At 39.2% G+C, this 19,726-nt stretch overlaps 1 protein-coding gene across 1 annotated transcript in view; it reads left to right on the top strand.

Annotated features, from left to right (window-relative positions):
• Positions 1-19,726, top strand: part of YTHDF2 (YTH N6-methyladenosine RNA binding protein F2) — a 33,875-nt gene that overhangs the window by 721 nt on the left and 13,428 nt on the right. Inside the window, exons 2-4 of the mRNA XM_019432464.2 lie at positions 125-149; positions 773-852; positions 3,844-5,430. Coding sequence (XP_019288009.1) covers positions 125-149; positions 773-852; positions 3,844-5,430 — 1,692 coding nt within the window. The remainder of the gene's footprint in view (positions 1-124; positions 150-772; positions 853-3,843; positions 5,431-19,726) is intronic.

The following is a 19,726-nucleotide window of genomic DNA, read 5'->3' as shown; positions in this document are numbered from 1 at the left end:
TTCTTGACGCCTCCCCTCAGGCCTGCTCCTTTATTCCCTTCTCGGGCCCGGCTTTAATTTGTCTTTTCTTTTCCATTTCTTCCTCGGACGACTTGCTGCTCGGCGACGTTTCCTTCGCCCGCAGAGACCAAAAGGTCAAGGAAACAAAGGTGAGCCCAGCTCTGCCGGTAGCCCTGGGCTGGGGGGTGGGGGTGGGGGGGTGGGGGTGGGGGGTAGGGGTTGGGGGGGGGGGGGACGCTGAGCAGTGGGGGCGGGGTCTCCGGGAGGCGCCCCAGGGAGAGGACCTTTCGGAAGCCGCTTAGTCCGCAGGTGCCTCACACTTAAGTATTTGACCCTTTCGGTGTGTTCTTGCAGCTGGCGAACAGCTTCTCAGTGAACAAGGAGTAATTCATTAAGGGTGGGGGTGGATTCGGTTTTGAAATGTCCCAGGTCCTTAGTTTCCTGTAGGTCTTAGAAGGCCTTTGTTTTTCATCCTCGTGGATCACACTCTGGAAGTACTCACATGTGGTGGGGGAGGGGAAGCGGGAGGGAATTGAAATCTAGAGGAGCCAATAAAATGACCTTTTTAGATCAACTTGCTCTGGGTGGAGGGAGACATTTTCATTGATTATTATTGCTCAGCAGTCACTCTCGTCTTTATCCGTTTGAAATTCACACTTACTTGCTCTGTTTAGTAAGGTTTTTCTCTGGTTAGAATATATTTGACTAATTTGGGAGGTAGGTGGTACGACTAAGACATTCCTGTAATTTACTTGAATTTTTTTCCCTTTAGTACAAAATGGATCTGTACATCAAAAGGATGGATTAAATGATGATGATTTTGAACCTTACTTGAGTCCACAGGCAAGGCCCGTGAGTAGTTAACCATTTACATGCCTGATCAAAGGGTGTAGTAAACCATATTTTTTCTCTGCCCTATTAGTAAATCTGATTTTCAGGGGTTGGCTTTCTTAATACCACTCAATGTGTTGTAAGAAGAGTTATTACAAATGTTGCAGACAGTGTTAAGATTCTCATTTCTGTTGCCAGCAAACATTCTGAGATGAGACTGACTGATAACACTTCAGGGTATACTGACAGCACTGTTAGTAGTTCTCCTTACCAAAAATGTAACAGTGGAAAACTGAAGAATACTTTCCAGTTTAAATATTCTGACTTTTTACCCCCAAAACCTTTTTCTTTTAGGAAAACTGGATTCATATGTGATGGGAAAAACTAATGTAAAATCACCTGAACTTTATTCAGTGCTGCAGAACTGGTCTCTTCCCTTTCATCTGGTCACTAGTTAGTGGGTTCTTAGATTATCCTAACTTTTAGACTTAGGTATTCGTTTTTCAAGTTGAAATGTATCTGTAGAGATCAACTTTGTACACCGCTGGTTTCTCGCTTATGGGAGCTATAGGATTTCTAAAATGGAGTTAAAGGAAGATAAAACACTTTGGCACACACAAATGAAGATCGAGAATGATTAAGGTTTTTGACATGTTATCTGTCTTCTGATGTTTTAGATGTAATCTGTTTTTATGTCTTCTAGCTCCATGTAAGTTCATACATTGACAAGACTTGTGCATATAGAAACTGCTTTGATTTGTCAGTTCTTTTAAATTAATATTTTGGGTTGTAGGTAATGTTTATAAATCCACAGATTAATAAGCCAAAAGGAAAACTGACAGCAACCCATCTAAAATACCCTAAAAGATGAAAAAGCTTATGGGGCATTTAACAGATGCTGTACGATAGATGCAAGTCTTGAGTAACTTGAGATATTGGTGCATGCCCGTATTTGGGCCTAATTCTTACATAAAACTTTTAGATCTCTTATGTAAAATTTTCTGCATTGAGAGTGTAGAAACCACTTAAGCAAGGGATTGGGAAAAGTTTTCAAAAATCAACCAGTTAATCAGGAAAAATGGGAAAGGAAGTAGAGGAATGAACTATTAATAGATTCCTGCTATTGAAGTAGTTTCCTTACATAATCATTATAACAGGGAGAGTGGGAGCATTTGGAAACATAATTCTAGGTAGTTCTTGTGAAATAATGTGTAGTTCAGATTTTTGAGCTCAGGGACATGTGGGAACCTGCCAGTTCAGGTGTAGGCATTCAGCTATATAATGGCATAACCTGTGATATTAAGTGCATGCTTTTTATTTCTCAAGTAAGCTAAAGCTTAAATGTCTTAAAACAATTTTGGGGAGGAGGGGAATAGAAATCATAGTTAAATAGATGGATAACCTGAGAATCTTTGTCCTTTGTAGTTAATCGTCAAGAGTAATTCATCTGCTTTTTAACCATTATTCATCGCCTTAATGTTGGAATAATCCTTCAGGCTTAATCCATTGGTTATAGACTGAATTTCTTACTCATAATGGATTTGAGTCTGTTAAATTTTAATACTGTCTTCAAGAAAAATAGACTTCTCTTAAACTTGAGGGTATGTGTGAAAAGGCTTAGCTTCCTTTCCTTTTTTTTTTTTTTTTTTTTTTTTTTTTTTAAGGAAAATTTTGGCAGAGAAAAGCATCATTTTATCAGGCCGCATTAGTCGAAACATTTAATTTTAAAGAGATACGTTTGGCTAGGAGAAGTACTTTTGGCTTTGGGAATAGAAACTTAAGGCCTAACATAGTTATGGTCATCCAAGTCTCTTGAGAGTAAAATTCTCTATTCACTAGTTAATGGATTCTTATGTACCAGAGCTATTATTTTAATTCTAGTGTAGTTAACATACAGTGTTCTATTAGTATCAGGTATATAATACAGTGGTTCGACAATTTTATAAATTTCTCCGTGCTCATCAAGATAAGTGTACTCTTGTACTAGAGTTATTTTCAAGTTAGGGTAAAGTACTCTATTTTGAATTGAGCTGTATGTATATTTACAGAGACCAATTTTTTGTATCTCCAGCTTCTCACAGGACTATTCTGTGAATTCTAGCATTTATAGAAAAGTTAAGATACTGTTCATAAATTAAAGTAAGATCAAGAATGATGTCTTTACAGTGTAATCTGTCTTCCAGTGTGGAGACTAATTGAATATAAGTTTATATTTCTGGGAAATTCTTTAGGATAATTCTTTTTTTTTTAAAGAGTCGAACTTTACCATGTTTTTGGAATTCTGTTTTTAATGGAAAAGTTAGGTGTGCATTTGAGCTTACAGCCAATAATTTTATAGGTGAAGTACAACAGGTAGCAAGGTTTTTCTAGTTTTAAACTCTGGAATCCATTGTACATTTTCTTTCCAGGTTATAATTAAATAGTGGCATTTGTTGATGTTCCCAAATGGTTTGCCAAGAGGCTGGCAATGTAAACTAGGTGTAATGAACCTTGGATTATGGTTGAGGAATGGCAACACAGATTTTTGGGATAGAACTTGTAATTTCCAGTTCTTTTTGTGTTGTTTTATCTATTGTATGGTTTTGATAGAAAACTCTTAGGAACACTCCTGATGTGTCAAAATTCCCACTCCTGAAATCCAGAGATAACGGGTTTTAGTAGAAGCATCATCTCAACAGTTCTGTAGAACTGTTATTAATACTGTCGTTAATACTGTTGATGAGATGCTGGGTTTTCCCTTCACTGAATGATAGTGCTTAAGTTAAGGTCCACATCACTGTATGTCACTTTAACTTGAAGTGTTTAAACATTTCACTTGTTAAACCAAAATCTCTTACAGTGTAAAAATTCCAGCAAGTTTGTGGGAAGAGACCACCTGAGGTGGTCATTTGCTTTTTTAGTTGAATTTGAGTTGTGTGAATAATTGGAAGAGGAAATGTCTTGATTGTTGTTTTATTAATTTTTGTGTTTAGTTGTGATTTGCCTGTTTGTTTTGTTTTTTTCCTTCCACAGAATAATGCATACACTGCCATGTCAGATTCCTACTTACCCAGTTACTACAGTCCCTCCATTGGCTTCTCCTATTCATTGGGTGAAGCTGCTTGGTCTACTGGGGGTGATACAGCCATGCCCTATCTAACTTCTTATGGACAGCTGAGCAACGGAGAGCCTCACTTCCTACCAGATGCAATGTTTGGACAACCAGGAGCCCTAGGTAGCACTCCATTTCTTGGTCAACATGGTTTTAATTTCTTTCCCAGTGGGATTGACTTCTCAGCTTGGGGAAATAACAGTTCTCAGGGACAGTCTACTCAAAGCTCTGGATATAGTAGCAATTATGCTTATGCACCTAGCTCCTTAGGTGGAGCCATGATTGATGGACAGTCAGCTTTTGCCAGTGAGACCCTCAATAAGGCTCCTGGCATGAATACTATAGACCAAGGGATGGCAGCGCTGAAGTTGGGTAGCACAGAAGTTGCAAGCAATGTTCCAAAAGTTGTAGGCTCTGCAGTTGGTAGTGGGTCCATTACTGGTAACATCGTGGCTTCCAATAGTTTGCCTCCAGCTACTATTGCTCCTCCAAAACCAGCGTCTTGGGCTGATATTGCTAGCAAGCCTGCGAAACAGCAGCCTAAGTTGAAGACCAAGAATGGCATTGCAGGGTCAAGTCTTCCACCACCCCCAATAAAGCATAACATGGATATTGGAACTTGGGATAACAAGGGTCCTGTGGCAAAAGCCCCCTCACAGGCTTTGGTTCAGAATTTAGGTCAACAGCCAACCCAGGGGTCTCCCCAGCCTGTAGGTCAGCAGGCTAACAATAGCCCACCAGTGGCTCAGGCATCAGTTGGGCAACAGACACAGCCATTGCCCCCACCTCCACCTCAGCCTGCCCAGCTCTCAGTCCAGCAACAAGCAACTCAGCCAACCCGCTGGGTAGCACCTCGGAACCGTGGCAGTGGGTTCGGTCATAATGGGGTGGATGGTAATGGAGTAGGACCGTCTCAGGCTGGATCTGGATCTACTCCTTCAGAACCTCACCCAGTGTTGGAGAAGCTGCGGTCTATTAATAACTATAACCCCAAGGATTTTGACTGGAATCTGAAACATGGCCGGGTTTTCATCATTAAGAGCTACTCTGAGGACGATATCCACCGTTCCATTAAGTATAATATCTGGTGCAGCACAGAGCACGGTAACAAGAGACTGGATGCCGCTTATCGCTCCATGAACGGGAAAGGCCCCGTTTACTTACTTTTCAGTGTCAACGGCAGTGGACACTTCTGTGGCGTTGCAGAAATGAAATCTGCTGTGGACTACAACACATGTGCAGGTGTGTGGTCCCAGGACAAATGGAAGGGTCGTTTTGACGTCAGGTGGATTTTTGTGAAGGACGTTCCCAATAGCCAACTGCGACACATTCGCCTAGAGAACAACGAGAATAAACCAGTGACCAACTCCAGGGACACTCAGGAAGTGCCTCTGGAAAAGGCTAAGCAGGTGTTGAAAATCATAGCCAGCTACAAGCACACCACTTCGATTTTTGATGACTTCTCACACTATGAGAAACGCCAAGAGGAAGAAGAAAGTGTTAAAAAGGTAACCGGTTTACCATTATTAAGACTTTTAGAGAAGGAAAAATGTACAAGAGGGAACAGGAGAGTTATTATACTGAATGGTTAATAAAAGCTCTGTAAGTAACAAGCGTATCACTTAACAGTTCAAGCCTTTGTGGAAGTATAATTGGTGTTACTGTTTGACTTAGTGTATAGGAATGTGGGCTTAAATTAACGGAAAGCAGAAACTGTAGAGAAACTGAATTTAAATGATGCAAAAGAGGTGAATAAGGCCAAAAGAAATGCAGAGAGCATAATTGAAGTGATAGAACCATGGAAATGAAAGTAGGAAAAGATTGAGGCTGTAATATGGCAGAGAAAAGGTAAAAGTTATGTTGTAATTAACTTTTGGCCTAACTTGGGTACAGTGGTTAAATCAGAGTTAGTGTGTCACCAGCCCTGACATCACTTTCTGCTTGCCTTTGACAATTGGCAGTATTAGTGTATTTTTCAGAACTTTCTTCCTTATTCCTATCCTTAGTGTTCTACTTTATTGTTTTTTCCCAAACCTTTTTCCCATTGGAAAAGTAATGTTTATTATATAAAACTTCAAAAACATGATTAGAAAAAGCTGGTCTTCTGCTCTTAAAATTCTCCTGTATTCCTGAGGAGTAACCTTCTCTTGTTCCTCTGTAACAAGTGAGTCTTGGGCAGAATCATGGAGAATAGGTCCAAACTAAAATGTTGGAATTTACTGGAAAGTGTTGGTAATGCTTGGTCTGTGTGTTTTGAGTGAATGTAAACTTTAAGACGGTAGAGAATGATAAAGTACTGGTTGGGGCAGAGCATACGTTATCTAGGATTTAGACATATTTAAATGTTGGAAGTAGGTGAAAAGATTATTGTGGGTAAAGAGAAGATTCTTTTTCAAGATTATTAATGATTGGGAGAATTCTAAGTGGTCAGGTTTAAATGTAAAATAAAACCTAATAAACTTATGTAATATATTTTTCTTATGTTTGTGATGAATTCCTAGGGATTTTATATATTTGATCTAGGATCTGAGGTACTTGTTATATCTCTGTAAAAACTTTTGAGCACTGGGAGGATGGCTCTTTGGTTAGATTCTCCTTCTCCATAACACCTAAGAATCAGGGGCATGGTTGTTCAACTGAAGTAGGATGGTTGCCATTCTAGTGTGTGCAGTTGAATAAAAAATGGAGATATGCTTGTCAGTGATGCTAAAAGTATTGGGGATACAGAACCACATTACTGAAAAGTTGCCTGTCAGAAAAAAAAAACACTCCTTTTTTTGTCCTTTAAATTCTCTTCCCTTCCCCAAACTTTAACAGTGTAACTTAAAACCTGCCCTCATCTTGTAGAAAGATAGTTTACTGATTAGTTTTGCTAGGGCATGTGAAAGGCTCAAAAGATGTTTTAACTGACTTCTGAATCTAGAGGAACAAGGAAGGGAGGCCTTTTAAGCATCATGTATTGACACAGCAGATTATTATTGTTTGTGAGGGCCATTCAGGTGCTTAGTTTAACCACTCAAAACATGCATAGTATCAATCCCGTATTATAAATCTGCTTGCATATATCTGCACGTTCTGTCTACATCTTGTGATTAAAAATAGGAAGGCAGGGGCACCTACATGGCTCAGTCGGTTAAGTGTCCAACTTCAGGTCAGGATATGATCTCACGGTTTGTGAGAGAGCCCCACATCAGGCTCTCCACTGTCAGCAGAGAGCCGGCTTCAGATCCTCTGTCCCCCTTGCGCTCTGCCCCTCCCCCACTCATGTGTATGCGCTCTCTCAAAAAAAATATATTTTAAAAAGTAGGAAAGCAAAGATTTCAATGTTTTCAGGAATGTACAGCATAGATAATAAGATCAACCTGTAGGTGTTAGAACTAGTGGAGAAGCTTGGGTTTAAAAATGAAGTAGCAGGGGTGCCTGGGTGACCCCAGTCAGTTGAGCATCTGACTCAAGTCATGATCTTGAGGATTGTGGGGGTGGTGTTGAGCCCCAGGTCAGGCTCTGCACTGATCGTGTGGAGCCTGCTTGGCATTCTCTCTCTCCCTCTCTTTGCCCCTCTTCTTGCTTGCACGTGCTTTTTCTTTCTTAAAATAAACATTAAAAAAAAAAAAAAGTAGCAAATTTAAGGGCTGTTAATTTATGTAAACTTTCAATCAGGTTTGTATTTGTATTAAATTCACTTGAGTGGTTCAGTGAATAATAATTGAGTTTCATAAGGAGGTGTAAGATTCACAAATTGGAATTGACCAGTGTTGGGATGTTTTCACAGTGAGTAATAATAATCAAGGTTTAGCGTCTTTGTTTAGCTGATTAATGGATCAGTCTTAAAGCTATTCTATAAAGACTTTTGATGAATGAGTATACTAATTGTTCTCAGGTTAGTGAACAAACCACCAAAAGTAAAAACAAACAAAAAAAAGCTTCGATTATACTTGCGTGAGATTACTTTTTAGTTTACCTTTTGTGAGAAGAGATTGCTGGGGTTTCAGGAAGGTCCCTATGATTGCTTCTAAACCCAGTTACCATTTCAGTCAGTATTGCCTTCTCTTGCCCGCTGTTATCCTTAACATCCTTACATAACTGACTCTAAAGCCAGTCTTTATTAGGCTTCCAATACAAAACAAGTTTCATGAGAGTGAAACTGATAGCTCATTGAGGCAGTAGACTCCTTTAGTTAGGGTGTTTGTATGTGCACCTTTGTGTTGTTTACAAGATTGCAAAAAATTGTGCCAGATGGGCATGGTAACTCAATAAGTAGAGAAATACTTAAGCTTCATCCTGAAGATGATGTCACAGCTATTCTAAAGTTCCATGATTGGGCATGTATCTTGGCAGAACACACTGAAGCAGAACCATAGCCATTTTTGCCTAGTATTACTGACTTGTTCTGTTCCATGATCTACTTCAGTAGTATCATAGAAACTTCAAGCACTGGATCTATGGCTTGAAACTTGAGCAGCTTTTAGTGACATTTTCCATGTGTTGTTTATTTTGTATACTTCAGATACTATTTCGTAACCTGCTTTCTGCAATTATTTAGAACTTTTCCTTAATTGTTAAATATTCTTCTGTGACATCACTTTTGATGGCTTCATAATATTCTATCATAGATTTATTATAATTTTCCAATCCTTAATTGTTAGGTTTGTCAGCGTCTTTATATTTTTTTTCCAGCTGAAATAACACTGCAGTGAACATCCATGATATAAATACTGATTTACACTTGTCCTTTAGTGTTATTGTTGGGTCAAAGGGTGTATGCTCTTGAAGGTCTTGGCTGTGCTGTATATTGCCATATGGGGCTTTTTCTTTTTGAAAATTTTGAAAGAATCACTGTCAAAAGAAGACAGTGAGTTAACTTCTTTATTTCAACTTTAGAATAGTCTGGCATAAAGGGAGAGTTACTCCTTGCATAAGCGATAATGTTTTTTTATAAGCTTCATAATAGTTTAATATTTGTCTTGTATGTCTAGTCTTTCAACTGTAGGTAAAAGTAGGAAGAGTAGAGGGGAACAAGGACTGCATAATTTTCTTAAAGCCTAGCCCCTGGGGTGCCTAGGTGGCTCAGTCTGTTAAGCGTCTGACTCTTGACTTCAGCTCAGGTCATAATCTCACAGTTCTTGAGTTCAAGCCCAGTATCAAGCTCTGTGCTGATAGCACGGAGCCTGCTTGGGATTCTCTGTCTTCGTTTTGTCTCAAAAATAAATAAACTTAAAAAAAAAAAAAAAAGTTTTAAAGCCTGGCCTCGTGTTAGATTTAATCAGGCACTTGGGTAAATGATTTTTCTGAATAATTGGAAAGCTAATGGGAGAGAAATAGATCTAGAGAAGATGTGATTATAGTGACAATGGCTCAAGGTATGTATTTTTAAAAATTTCGTTGTTATTAAATAAAAATAGCAGGATTTCTTAAATACTTCTAGAGTTATTCCTATTTTCAAGCAGAAGACCTAAAAATAGTGACTTGGAATGTGTTTGGATATATTTAAGATTCATTATGCTGTTTAAGAATTGAGATGAAGCTATTTGCCTTTTCTTTGAACAATTTTTTACTCTGTGCTAGATATTACTGAGAAAGCAGGAGTGTGTTGTCAGGGAGCCTTATACTCATGACAGGTAACTGTACAAAACAGTATTTTTCTCAAGATATGCACAGAATGCCAATTTGGAAGCTTGACGATTGTCTAACCCAGCCTGGGGTATATAGGTGGATTGGTCCCAGAAGAATCCTGGAAGAGGTGACTTTTGAGCTGAGCCTTCAAAGATGTATAGAAGGTTGCCAGAGATGTTTGGGGAAGAATGAACACAGATTCAGGACAGCTCACGTCTATGACACTGTATAGATAATAACTTGGAACAAGAAGTCCTGTACAGTCTAAGAGCTAGTCTCATTGGTATTTGTGGAGTGGGTTTCCCTACAATGGAAGTTTGTTGGAGATGAGGAGAAGGAAGTTGAATGAAATGTTTATGCAGTTAGTTTGATATAGAAGGAACTTACTGAGTCAGGTACAAAGTTGGCTTAAATTCTAGAGTTTAAAAGAAAGAATAAGACCTAATTTGAATCAGAAACTCATTGATGTTACTTTTTTCTTAAGTTTTTATTTTAATTCCAGTTCATGTACAGTGTTGTATTAGTTTCAGGTATACAGCATAGTGATGCAACAATTCCATATACCAGCCCATGCTCTCCTTGATGTTAGCTTTGCATGGAAGGCAATGGGGAGCTTGTAGAAGTAAAGGTGAACGAGTATATGGTAATAGATGCCATTACTAAATACTAGCAGCTTACTTTTTCCAGTGATGTGTTTCATACACATTATCGTATTTCTCATCAGATGCCTTAGTGTGCTTAGAAGAGATGATTTGGAAGGGGAATATGATAAGTGTAATCAAATACTTTTAAGACCAGTAGGTTTAGGGGTGCCTGGCTCAGTTGGTAGAGCATGTGACTCCTCATCTTAGGGTCATGAGTTCAAGGCTTATGTTGCTTACTTAAACAAACAAACAGACAAAATCCCACAACTTTGTAGGTTTATTCTCCAAGCCAGAAAACAGCACCAGAACCAATGGATAGAGGTTATGGGAAGAGTTTTGTAAATAAAAGGGAGAACTTTCTAAAAATGGAGTTCTTAGTCACAAGAGGGTTTCAAGAAGGGACCAAAAGAACTTTAATTAGATACATTGTAAAGAAAGTTTATATGTGGAATAGTCTAACCAGATAAACCCAGGGTAAGGTTAGCCAGCCCAAGATAACGTGTGAAATTCACGGAGAGGAATTGATGCTCCTAAACAGGTCTTTTTAGGAAGGTTATTTCTGTTCTATAGTTTTTGACCTAAATATTTATTACTTATAAAAAGAATAAAGGTCTTAAGGCTAGAAGGACATGAATGACAGAAAAGATTGGTAGATTTCCAGTAAATCTTAGCACAGATAAGGTATGTGGATGGTTATCTTTAATATAGTTACTGTATTAGTATTAATGAAAAAGTTATCTAAAACAATACTAAAGGTTTATTTTTTATAAACTTTTTTTAATGTTTATTTTTTTTATTAAAAACATTTTTTTATGTTTAATTTTGAGAGAGAGAGAGAGAGAGACCGCACGAGCAGGGGAGGGGCAGGGAGAGAGGGGGAGACAGAATCTGAAGCAGGCTCCAGGCTCTGAGCTGTTAGCACAGAGCCCAGCGCGGGGCGAGAACTCATGAACCACGAGATCATGACCTGAGCTGAGGTTTGACACTTAACTTACTGACCTATCCAGGTGCCCCTAATGTTTGTTTTTTAGAGAGAGTGAGGGAGGGGCAGAGAGAAAGAGGGAGGCAGCATCAGAAGCATGCTCTGCACTGTCAGCAGAGCCTGATGCGGGGCTTAAACCCATGAACCACGGTGAGATGACTTGAGCCTATAACGCAGACACTTAATCGATTGAACCGCCCAGGCACTCCAGGACCTTTTTTTTTTTTTTTTTAAGTTTTTGGGTTTTTTTAGAGTGTTCATATGTGTGTGTGAGGGGGAGGGGCAGTCAGAGAGGGAGAGGGAATCTTAAAGAGGCTCCACGCCCAGAATGGAAAACATGGGGCTCGATCTCACCACCATGAACTGAAATCAAGAGTGGGACACTTAACCGACAGAGCCACCCAGGTGCCCCTAAAACATACTAAAGCCTTTTTTTTTTTTTTTTTTTTTTGAATTTTAAGTTTATTTTTACTTTTTTGAGAGAGAGTGTGTATGTGCTGGGGAGGAGCAGAGAGAAAGGGAGTGAGAGAATCCTAATCAGGCCTCACACACAGTGCAGAGCCCCAAGTGGGGCTCGAACCCACAACCGTGAAATCATGACCTAAGCTGAAATCAAGAATCGGACGCTTAGCCTACTGAGTCACCCAGGCGCCCACATACTGAAGACTTACTAAAAAAATATAGAAGTGATTATTTAAGAGACATGTTTCTTTCTTTTTTTTTTTTTTAATATTATTTTTTGAAGGGTGCAAGCAGGGGAGGGGCAGAGAGAGGGAGACAGAAGTGGGCTCTGTGCTGACAGGCCGACAGCAGCGAGCCTGATGTGGGGCTCAAACCCGTGAACCATGAGATCATGACCTGAGCCGAAGTTGGTCGCTCAACCAACTGAGCCACCCAGATGCCCCTGTTTCCTTTTTCTTAAAAGTAGTTTTCCTGTGGTGTTGGTGCAAGTAATGCTTGTCTTTATAAGGAAGTTTTTTTTTTTTTTCTTTGTGGCCATCTTTTTCCTCCCTAATTCTTTGATTTGGGCATTTAATCCCTTGGGAAATATTTGAAGCAAGCAACCTTGGCTCCATATTCTTTTCTTTTTATTTTTTTAAAAAATTTTTTTAAAGTTATTTTTTTAAGTAATCTCTGCACCCCACGTGGGACTCAGACTCATGACCCTGAGATCAAGAGTCATGTGCTCCACCTACTGAGCCAGCCAGGCACCCTGCTCCATTTTTAACTTATTTTATTATTATTTATTTAAATGTTTATTTTTGTGAGAGAGAGCACGCGCGCGTGCACAAGTTGGGGAGGGACAAAGGGAAAGAGAGGCACTGAATCAGAAACAGGCTCCATGCTCTGAGCTATCTGTCAGCACAGAGCCCGCCATGGGACTTGAACTCCTGAACCCAAGAGGTCATGCGTGACCTGAGCTGAAGTCATATGCTTAACTGACTGAGCCACCCAGGCGCCCCTGCATTTTTAACTTTAGAAAAAAATTTAAAATATGTAAGTAAAACTTGTGACATAAAAGAAAGAAAATATCACTTTAGCCAAATATGTTTTCGTATTAAATAAATATGAATAAATACCCATGGTGTATTGGTCCTTTCCATTTAGTATTTCTCTGCTCCACCACTGGCTTAAATCGCCTCTTCAGATGCCAGGCACCCTGTTTTAATGGGGTAGCAAACCTGAACTTTTTGTAAAATTCTAAGGCCATTTATATCTACTTCTGTTTTGCAGATAAGTTTATCTGTCTTTGCCGAAAGGGTTGAAGAAATTCTGTTTGTGTTACTCATCACCTTCCTTACTTTGTGGATAGATAAAATGCCTTTCCGCAGCTTTCTTAAAGGAGCACTAGAAGAGAATAGATGACACTGAATTTGGATCTCTTTGAGCAAATATTTGTGTTAATTGATAAACAAGGCACCATCTTTGCTTTAGGACCAGACAGTGTTGTTAGGAGGACAACAGAATGGATAAAATATGGGATATTAGCTATAGTAGAGGAATGAAAAAATAGCTTTCTGAAGAGAGTGATAAATGAGGGAAATTAAAGAAGGCTTCATAGAGAAAATAACTTTTTTAGATAGAGCATGATAGAGTATGAGTGGGGGAGTGGGGCATAGGGGGAGAGAATCTCAAGCAGCTCCATGCCCAGTGCAGAACTCAACGTGGGGCTTTATCTCACAAATGTGAGATCATGACTTGAGCCGAAATCAAGAGTTGGATGCTTAACTGAGCCACCTAGGTGTTTGGAAATAGCATTTGAACCATGTCAAATAGAATGAGTAATAAGCACTCAGATGATAGCACAGTTCTTGGCACATAGTGCACATAAAAGTTTAGTATATTCTCATTTTAGATGAAGAGGCTCAAAGAGGTTATTTATGTAAGGTCTCATAGCTTAATAAGTGGTGGAATTGATATTTCAGTTAGGTCAGTGATGTGCTGGGGCTGGCTAATTGTAAGTTAAATTTAGCTTTCAAGAATTTTAGTAAGCTGGCTGTTAAACATTAGTTTTTAAAAAGTCATTATTAAATGACATAAAATTTTTTTTTTTTTTTTTAATTTTTTTAACGTTTATTTATTTTTGAGACAGAGAGAGACAGAGCATGAACGGGGGAGGGTCAGAGAGAGAGGGAGACACAGAATCGGAAGCAGGCTCCAGGCTCTGAGCCATCAGCCCAGAGCCCGACGCGGGGCTCGAACTCACGGACCGCGAGATCGTGACCTGAGCTGCAGTCGGACGCTTAACCGACTGAGCCACCCAGGCACCCCGACATAAAATTTTAAATACATTGTATTAAAAGATTAAATGCCTTTGTATTAAAAAAATTTTTTTAATGTTTATTTTTGAGAGAGAGTGCGAGTGGGTTGGGACAGAGAGAGAGGGAGGCACAGAATCCGAAGCAGGTTCCAGGCTCTGAGCTGTCAGCACAGAGCCCAACGTGGGGCTCGAACTCACGAGCCGTGAGATCATAACCTGAGCTGAAGTCGGATGCTCAACCAACTGAGCCACCCAGGCGCCCCTTAATATTTATTTTTGAAAGAGAGAGAGAGTGAGCGCGCACAAGCAGGGAAGGGGCAGAGAGAGAGAGAGGGAGACACAGAATCCGAAGCAGGCTCCAAGCTCTGAGCTGTCAGCATAGAGCCCGACACGGGGCTCGAACTCACGAGCCGTGAGATCATGACCTGAGCCGGAGTCAGATGCTTAACCGACTGAGCCACCCAGGCGCCCCTAAATGCCTTTGTATTTACATTAAATGCATTATAAACTGGTTTATAATAAAAATTAAAATTAAACAACATAAACTTAGAATGCCACTGTTACTATTCAAACTAATACTCAAATCTATAACCAAATTCTTGAGGTTATTTACATCTGTTGTATCAATATATGATACTGTGCAATTGCACATCTCTTCTCAACCCCACATTCAGGGGTGTCAACATTGGTAGCTTGAAATATGCCATGTTACTTACACCATGAAGATTGGGAAATGCTATATATACATATCAGGGCTTGTTTTTTTTAAGTTGTCTAGCCTTACAGTGATAGAGAAAATATGAATGCAGATTAAATTAAGCATGTCATGTCTGTAGCTCTGACATATTTCGAATAACACAAAGAATTTGAGGAAATACTCTTCCAGAATTTGAAAATTATTATCCAGTTTGGCAGAGAAGTTACTCAAATCATTGATGAACTAGTGAAGTTCTGACATGTTTTTGTTTCATTTTTTCTTTTTAATGTTCATTTTTAAGAGAGCATGAGTGAGGGAGGGGCAGAAAGAGAAGGAGACACAGAAATTGAAGCAGGCTCCAGGCTCTGAGCTGTCAGCACAGAGCCTGATGTGGGGCTCGAACTCACGAACCATGAGATCATGACCTGAGCTGAAGTTGGACGCTTAACTGACTGAGCTGCCCAGGCACCCCTGTTTTTGTTTCATTTTTGTCTTAATGATAAATGAAAATGTTGGAACTACACTTGAATAGACACAGAAGCCTCTATCCCCCAAAGACCATGACCATTATGTGGTATATGGAGTTTGCCAGGTAGAGAAGTAGGAAGAAAGACATTCTAGGAAAAGGAGACATCGTGTTTATAAACATGATCTCATGAATGCTTAGGTTATGTTCTCAGAGTAATGAGAAGTCTAATGTGGAAAAGAATGATAAGTGATAAAGCTGGAGAGGTTGGTTGAGCCCAATAGTATATTGGAAGGGCTTTGGATTTTTATTTTATAGTTAGTTGGATTGTAAGGGATGATAGTTAATGTGGAGTTAGTTTGGATCAGAAGGGTGAACTACTTATTGAGCACTGCTTTTGTTAGCCACTTTCATAGTCTTCTAATGCTCATGCCAACCCTGGAAGGCAATATCCTATATGTACAAATAGAGAAATGGAAACTTAGTTTAGCACCTTATGTAAACTCATCTATTATATGATAGGTGTAGGTGACTCAAAGACCAAATCAGAGGCTTTTATAATAGTTTGGAAGAAAAAGACCCAATAAGGATGGAAAGGTGGATTTGAAGAATGTTGACCTGTTTGCTGAGTAGTTACTGCAAAAAAAAAAAAAAATAGAGAATATAGGATGAGCACCAGGTTAAGGTTAGGGTTTGGAGATGTGTTGGTTGTTGGAAATAGTGTTTGGGGTACCTGTGGGGGACAATAAGGTAATGGTAGGGTCTGGAGCTCAGGAGAGAAAACTGTTGATGGAAATTTGTATTTATAGACCTCAGTATAGCTAAAGGCATGAAAGAGTTTAAGATTATTTAAGAATATTGGTAATAAAAACAATGGCTGAAATTGAACACTATACAATATCAAGCATACATCTGTCCTGATTAATTTACATATTTGTAAGTTTTCATTTAATTATTATGAGGTAGGTACAACTATCTGATTCTGCAGATAAAGACACTGAAGCACAAAAAAGAATAACTTTGGAGACACCTGGGTGGCTCAATTGGTTAACCGTCTGACTTAAGCCCAGGTCATGGTCTCATGGTTTGTGGGTTTGAGCCCTGCATTGGGCTCTGTGCTGACAGCTCAGAGCCTGGAGCCTGCTTCAGATTCTTTTGTCTCTCTGCCCCTCCCCTGCTTGTGCACGTGCTCTCTCTCTCAAAAATAAACATTAAAAAGAAAAATAATATTAAGAATAACTTTGTGAAGTCAGGTAAGCCGAGAAAGCAGAGCTGTTGTACTTGTTTCTGCAGTCCGGTTCTAGAGCCAACACACAGTAAGAGAAGAGGGCCAGAGAAAGAACCCCCATAACCCAGTTTGCAGGATGGGTTAAATAGAGCAGTGGAGTATAATCGACTTATTCAGAGACTGCAGAGAGGTAACTGATGATTGGGAATGCCAATGGCTCTCTTGAATAACAGTAACATGAGAGCTCTTTGTTGTTAGGTGTTTCAAGGTTTTGGTGTCTATATATCATTCAACAGACTTTGTTTTTGTTTTTTTCTGTATTGTTTCCTTTCCACCCACAAAGTGTTCCAAGCCTTAAAGAGATTTAGTGAAGTTTGAGCTGCTGGAAGTAAGACCTTTTTTTTTTTTTTTTTAGTTTATTTATTTATTTAGAGAGAGTATGTGCACAAGTCGCGGAGGAGCACAGGGAGAGAATCCCAAGCAGGCTCTGCACTGCCAGCAAAGAGCCTGACATGGGGCTGGAACTTGCAGACTGTGAGATCATGACCTGAGCCAAAGTTGGACGCTTAACTGAGCCACCGGGTGCCCCAAGACCAGTTTTTATATAGTTAGTATGGGCTCTTATGATAAATTAGACCATATAAAAATGTCTGAAATTCAATTAGGTATTAAAAATGATAGTATTCTGGTTTTTGTTTGTTTTTGTTTTTGTTTTTTGATATGGCTAAAGATTGATCCAGAGGGGACTGTTGTTTTTCCAAACATCACCATTTTGGGATAAGGTTAGTTAGCAACTCTATAATCATTTACTATCTACTCTGAATAGTGTAAACCAAGAATTACTCAGATGCAAGCCTTGTGCTTACCTGCCAGGAGTAAAGATTAGTCCCATAACAATTTTTAACCTTTTTAGCTGTGAATTTTTCTTTTCCTCCCAAACAAAACCTTACTCAAAACCCCATGAATTGCTAACTTTTGGTGCTCCCCCACCCCTCGCCCCCGGAGATCTCCAAAACATCTCCCCTATGAAGCATAATTTGGAACCTATTGGACGATATGAATTCTTTTAAATGAAGGGATGGTACATGGAAGTTGGGGTGGATCTGTTTTGAAATTGAAGAAATGTAAATTTCTGCAGCTTCAGCATCATTTAGGTGTGTTGGTTTGTTTAGTCTGGGGGGAGGGAGATATGAGGAAGACTACATCTCCTAAGAAGTGAGTAGGCTGCAGCATTGGTTTTGACTGCCCTAGTATGACTACCCTATTACCTGCAGACTGTTCAGGAGTTTCATGCAGAAGAGGAGGAAAAAGCTCTATTCCCTGAATTAGGGCAAACAAAAGTGATCTTTTTCTTCACCATTGAATCCTGCAAGTCTGCACATGAGCAAGGAGAAAAGCCTTGAGTGTATCAACTCAGATCATCTCTCCTGCCTTTCTCCACAGAAGCAAGTAATTCAGTTTAAATTTGCTTGCTGCTGCCACCTCTTGTGGACCAACATCTTCTCTCTATAACATAACTAGTTCAGTAAATAGTGCCCTAATGTTTTTCATCTGTTGTTGAATAAATAGTTCCTAATTGAACTGATTTAACTCCAGTTAGCTATAGGGAGAAGAAAAGAAGCACTACAGGACAGTGTATATTAAAAAGTTAATTTTACAATATGAGACCAAATGTAGAAGAGAAGAATAACAAGACTAGTTAGGGCTAGAGTCAAGACATTATTAATGGAACACTGGATTTGAGTTGGGTGTGAAGAATGGATAGGAAAGATAGTGGAAAAACGAAGGAAGAAAATGTCTAAACCCCAAGTTTCAGCTGTTATATAAGGTAGGTGGTGAAAGGGAAGAGGCAGGCAGTTAATCTTTCCGACTCCTTTGCACTGCTATTATAAGGTCTGATGGTTCTTATGCGATATTTACTTTTGTACTATATATGTCAAAGTTAAAAATTTGGCCATATCACTTATGTAATACACATTAGATTTACTAATAAGTTTTTTGACTTTATGTGAACTTTTTTGGTAAACAGAGTATGGGTAGCATATAGAACTTTTAAAATGTTTGTATGTGAAAAATTTGCAGTGTGCAAGTTTTATATTAATAATCGCAAATTTTGCCTTTACATTTATCTCTTGTAAAATAGAACCAAATTATAAAACATATAGAAAATGGAAAAAGTCACCTGTGATTTCTTTACTCTGACGAAACCACTTACTGTTTTGACATTTTTCCTTGTCTTTATTTTGTTCAAGTGGTTTATACGATAATAATTATATTCTGTATAGTATTTTGTCTTGCCTTTTCCTCTTAATACTTTAGTAGGTATATACCCATATTTAGCCATATTTTAGACATCTGTGTATTAGGCACTTTTCATATATTGTCTCTGATCCCTTGTAATAATCTTTATAAGATTATCTTCATTTTACAGTTAGGGAACTTGTAATTTAGAAGGTATACCTTCCTGGGCACCTGGCTGGCTTATTCAGTAGATCAGGTCTTGACCTAGTAGGGGTTGTCGGTCCAACCCCCACGTTGGGTAGAGATTACTTAAAAAGAAGTTTCTTAAAAAAAAAAAAAAAAAGGGAAGGTGTAAGTTCCTCAAGATCACCAGCTAAGTTGTAGATGAGCTAGAATTTATTTTGCCCTAGCGCTTTTATTGTTCTGCTTTGCTGCATCTTTACATTTATCATTTTTTTATGTTTATTTTTTATTTTTAGATATGAAAATTTTTTTTAATCTTTTTTATTTTTGAGAGAGAGAGAGAGAGAGAGAGAGAGTGCAAGTGGGGGGGAGGGTCAGACAGAGAGAGAGACACAGAATTCGAAGCAGGTTCCAAGCAGTGAGAGCAGAGCCCAGCGCTGGGCTCAAATCCACAAACTGCAAGATCACGACCTGAACTGAAGTCTGAGGCTTAACTGACTGAGCTACCCAGGTCCCTCTGTTTATTTTTGAGAGAATGAGAGAGCGCATGCTTGCGCATGGGTGTGCACAGCGGGAGGAGCAGATAGAGGGATTCAGAGTATCCAAAGCAGGTTCTGCACTGACAGCAGAGAGCCCAATGTGGGGTTTGAACACAGGAACCAAACCGTAAGATCATGACCTGAACCAAAGCCAGACACTTAACAGACTGAGCCACTCAGGCACTCCTTCATTTGTCTTTTTTTTTTTTTTTAATATGGGGTTCCAGCTCACAACCCTGAGATCAAGAGTTGCATGCTCTACCAACTGAGCCAGCCAGGTGCCCCCACATTTATCATTTAAAAGCTAACAAGGATGTTCTGTTACCTACTGATGCCATTCACCTCTCTGTGGGTATATGAGGCGAGCATAATTAATTGAAACTTAAACCTTTGTTTAAGCGCTCAGGCTGTACTTCCCTGATCACTAGCATCAAAATGGAGCTAATTAGA

This window comes from Panthera pardus, unplaced genomic scaffold (assembly GCF_024362965.1).
Source record: "Panthera pardus isolate Hobbes unplaced genomic scaffold, ASM2436296v1 HiC_scaffold_11, whole genome shotgun sequence".
Lineage (NCBI taxonomy): Eukaryota > Metazoa > Chordata > Mammalia > Carnivora > Felidae > Panthera > Panthera pardus.
Note: the sequence above shows the minus strand (reverse complement) of the source record. Positions and strands in the feature narration are given on the sequence as shown.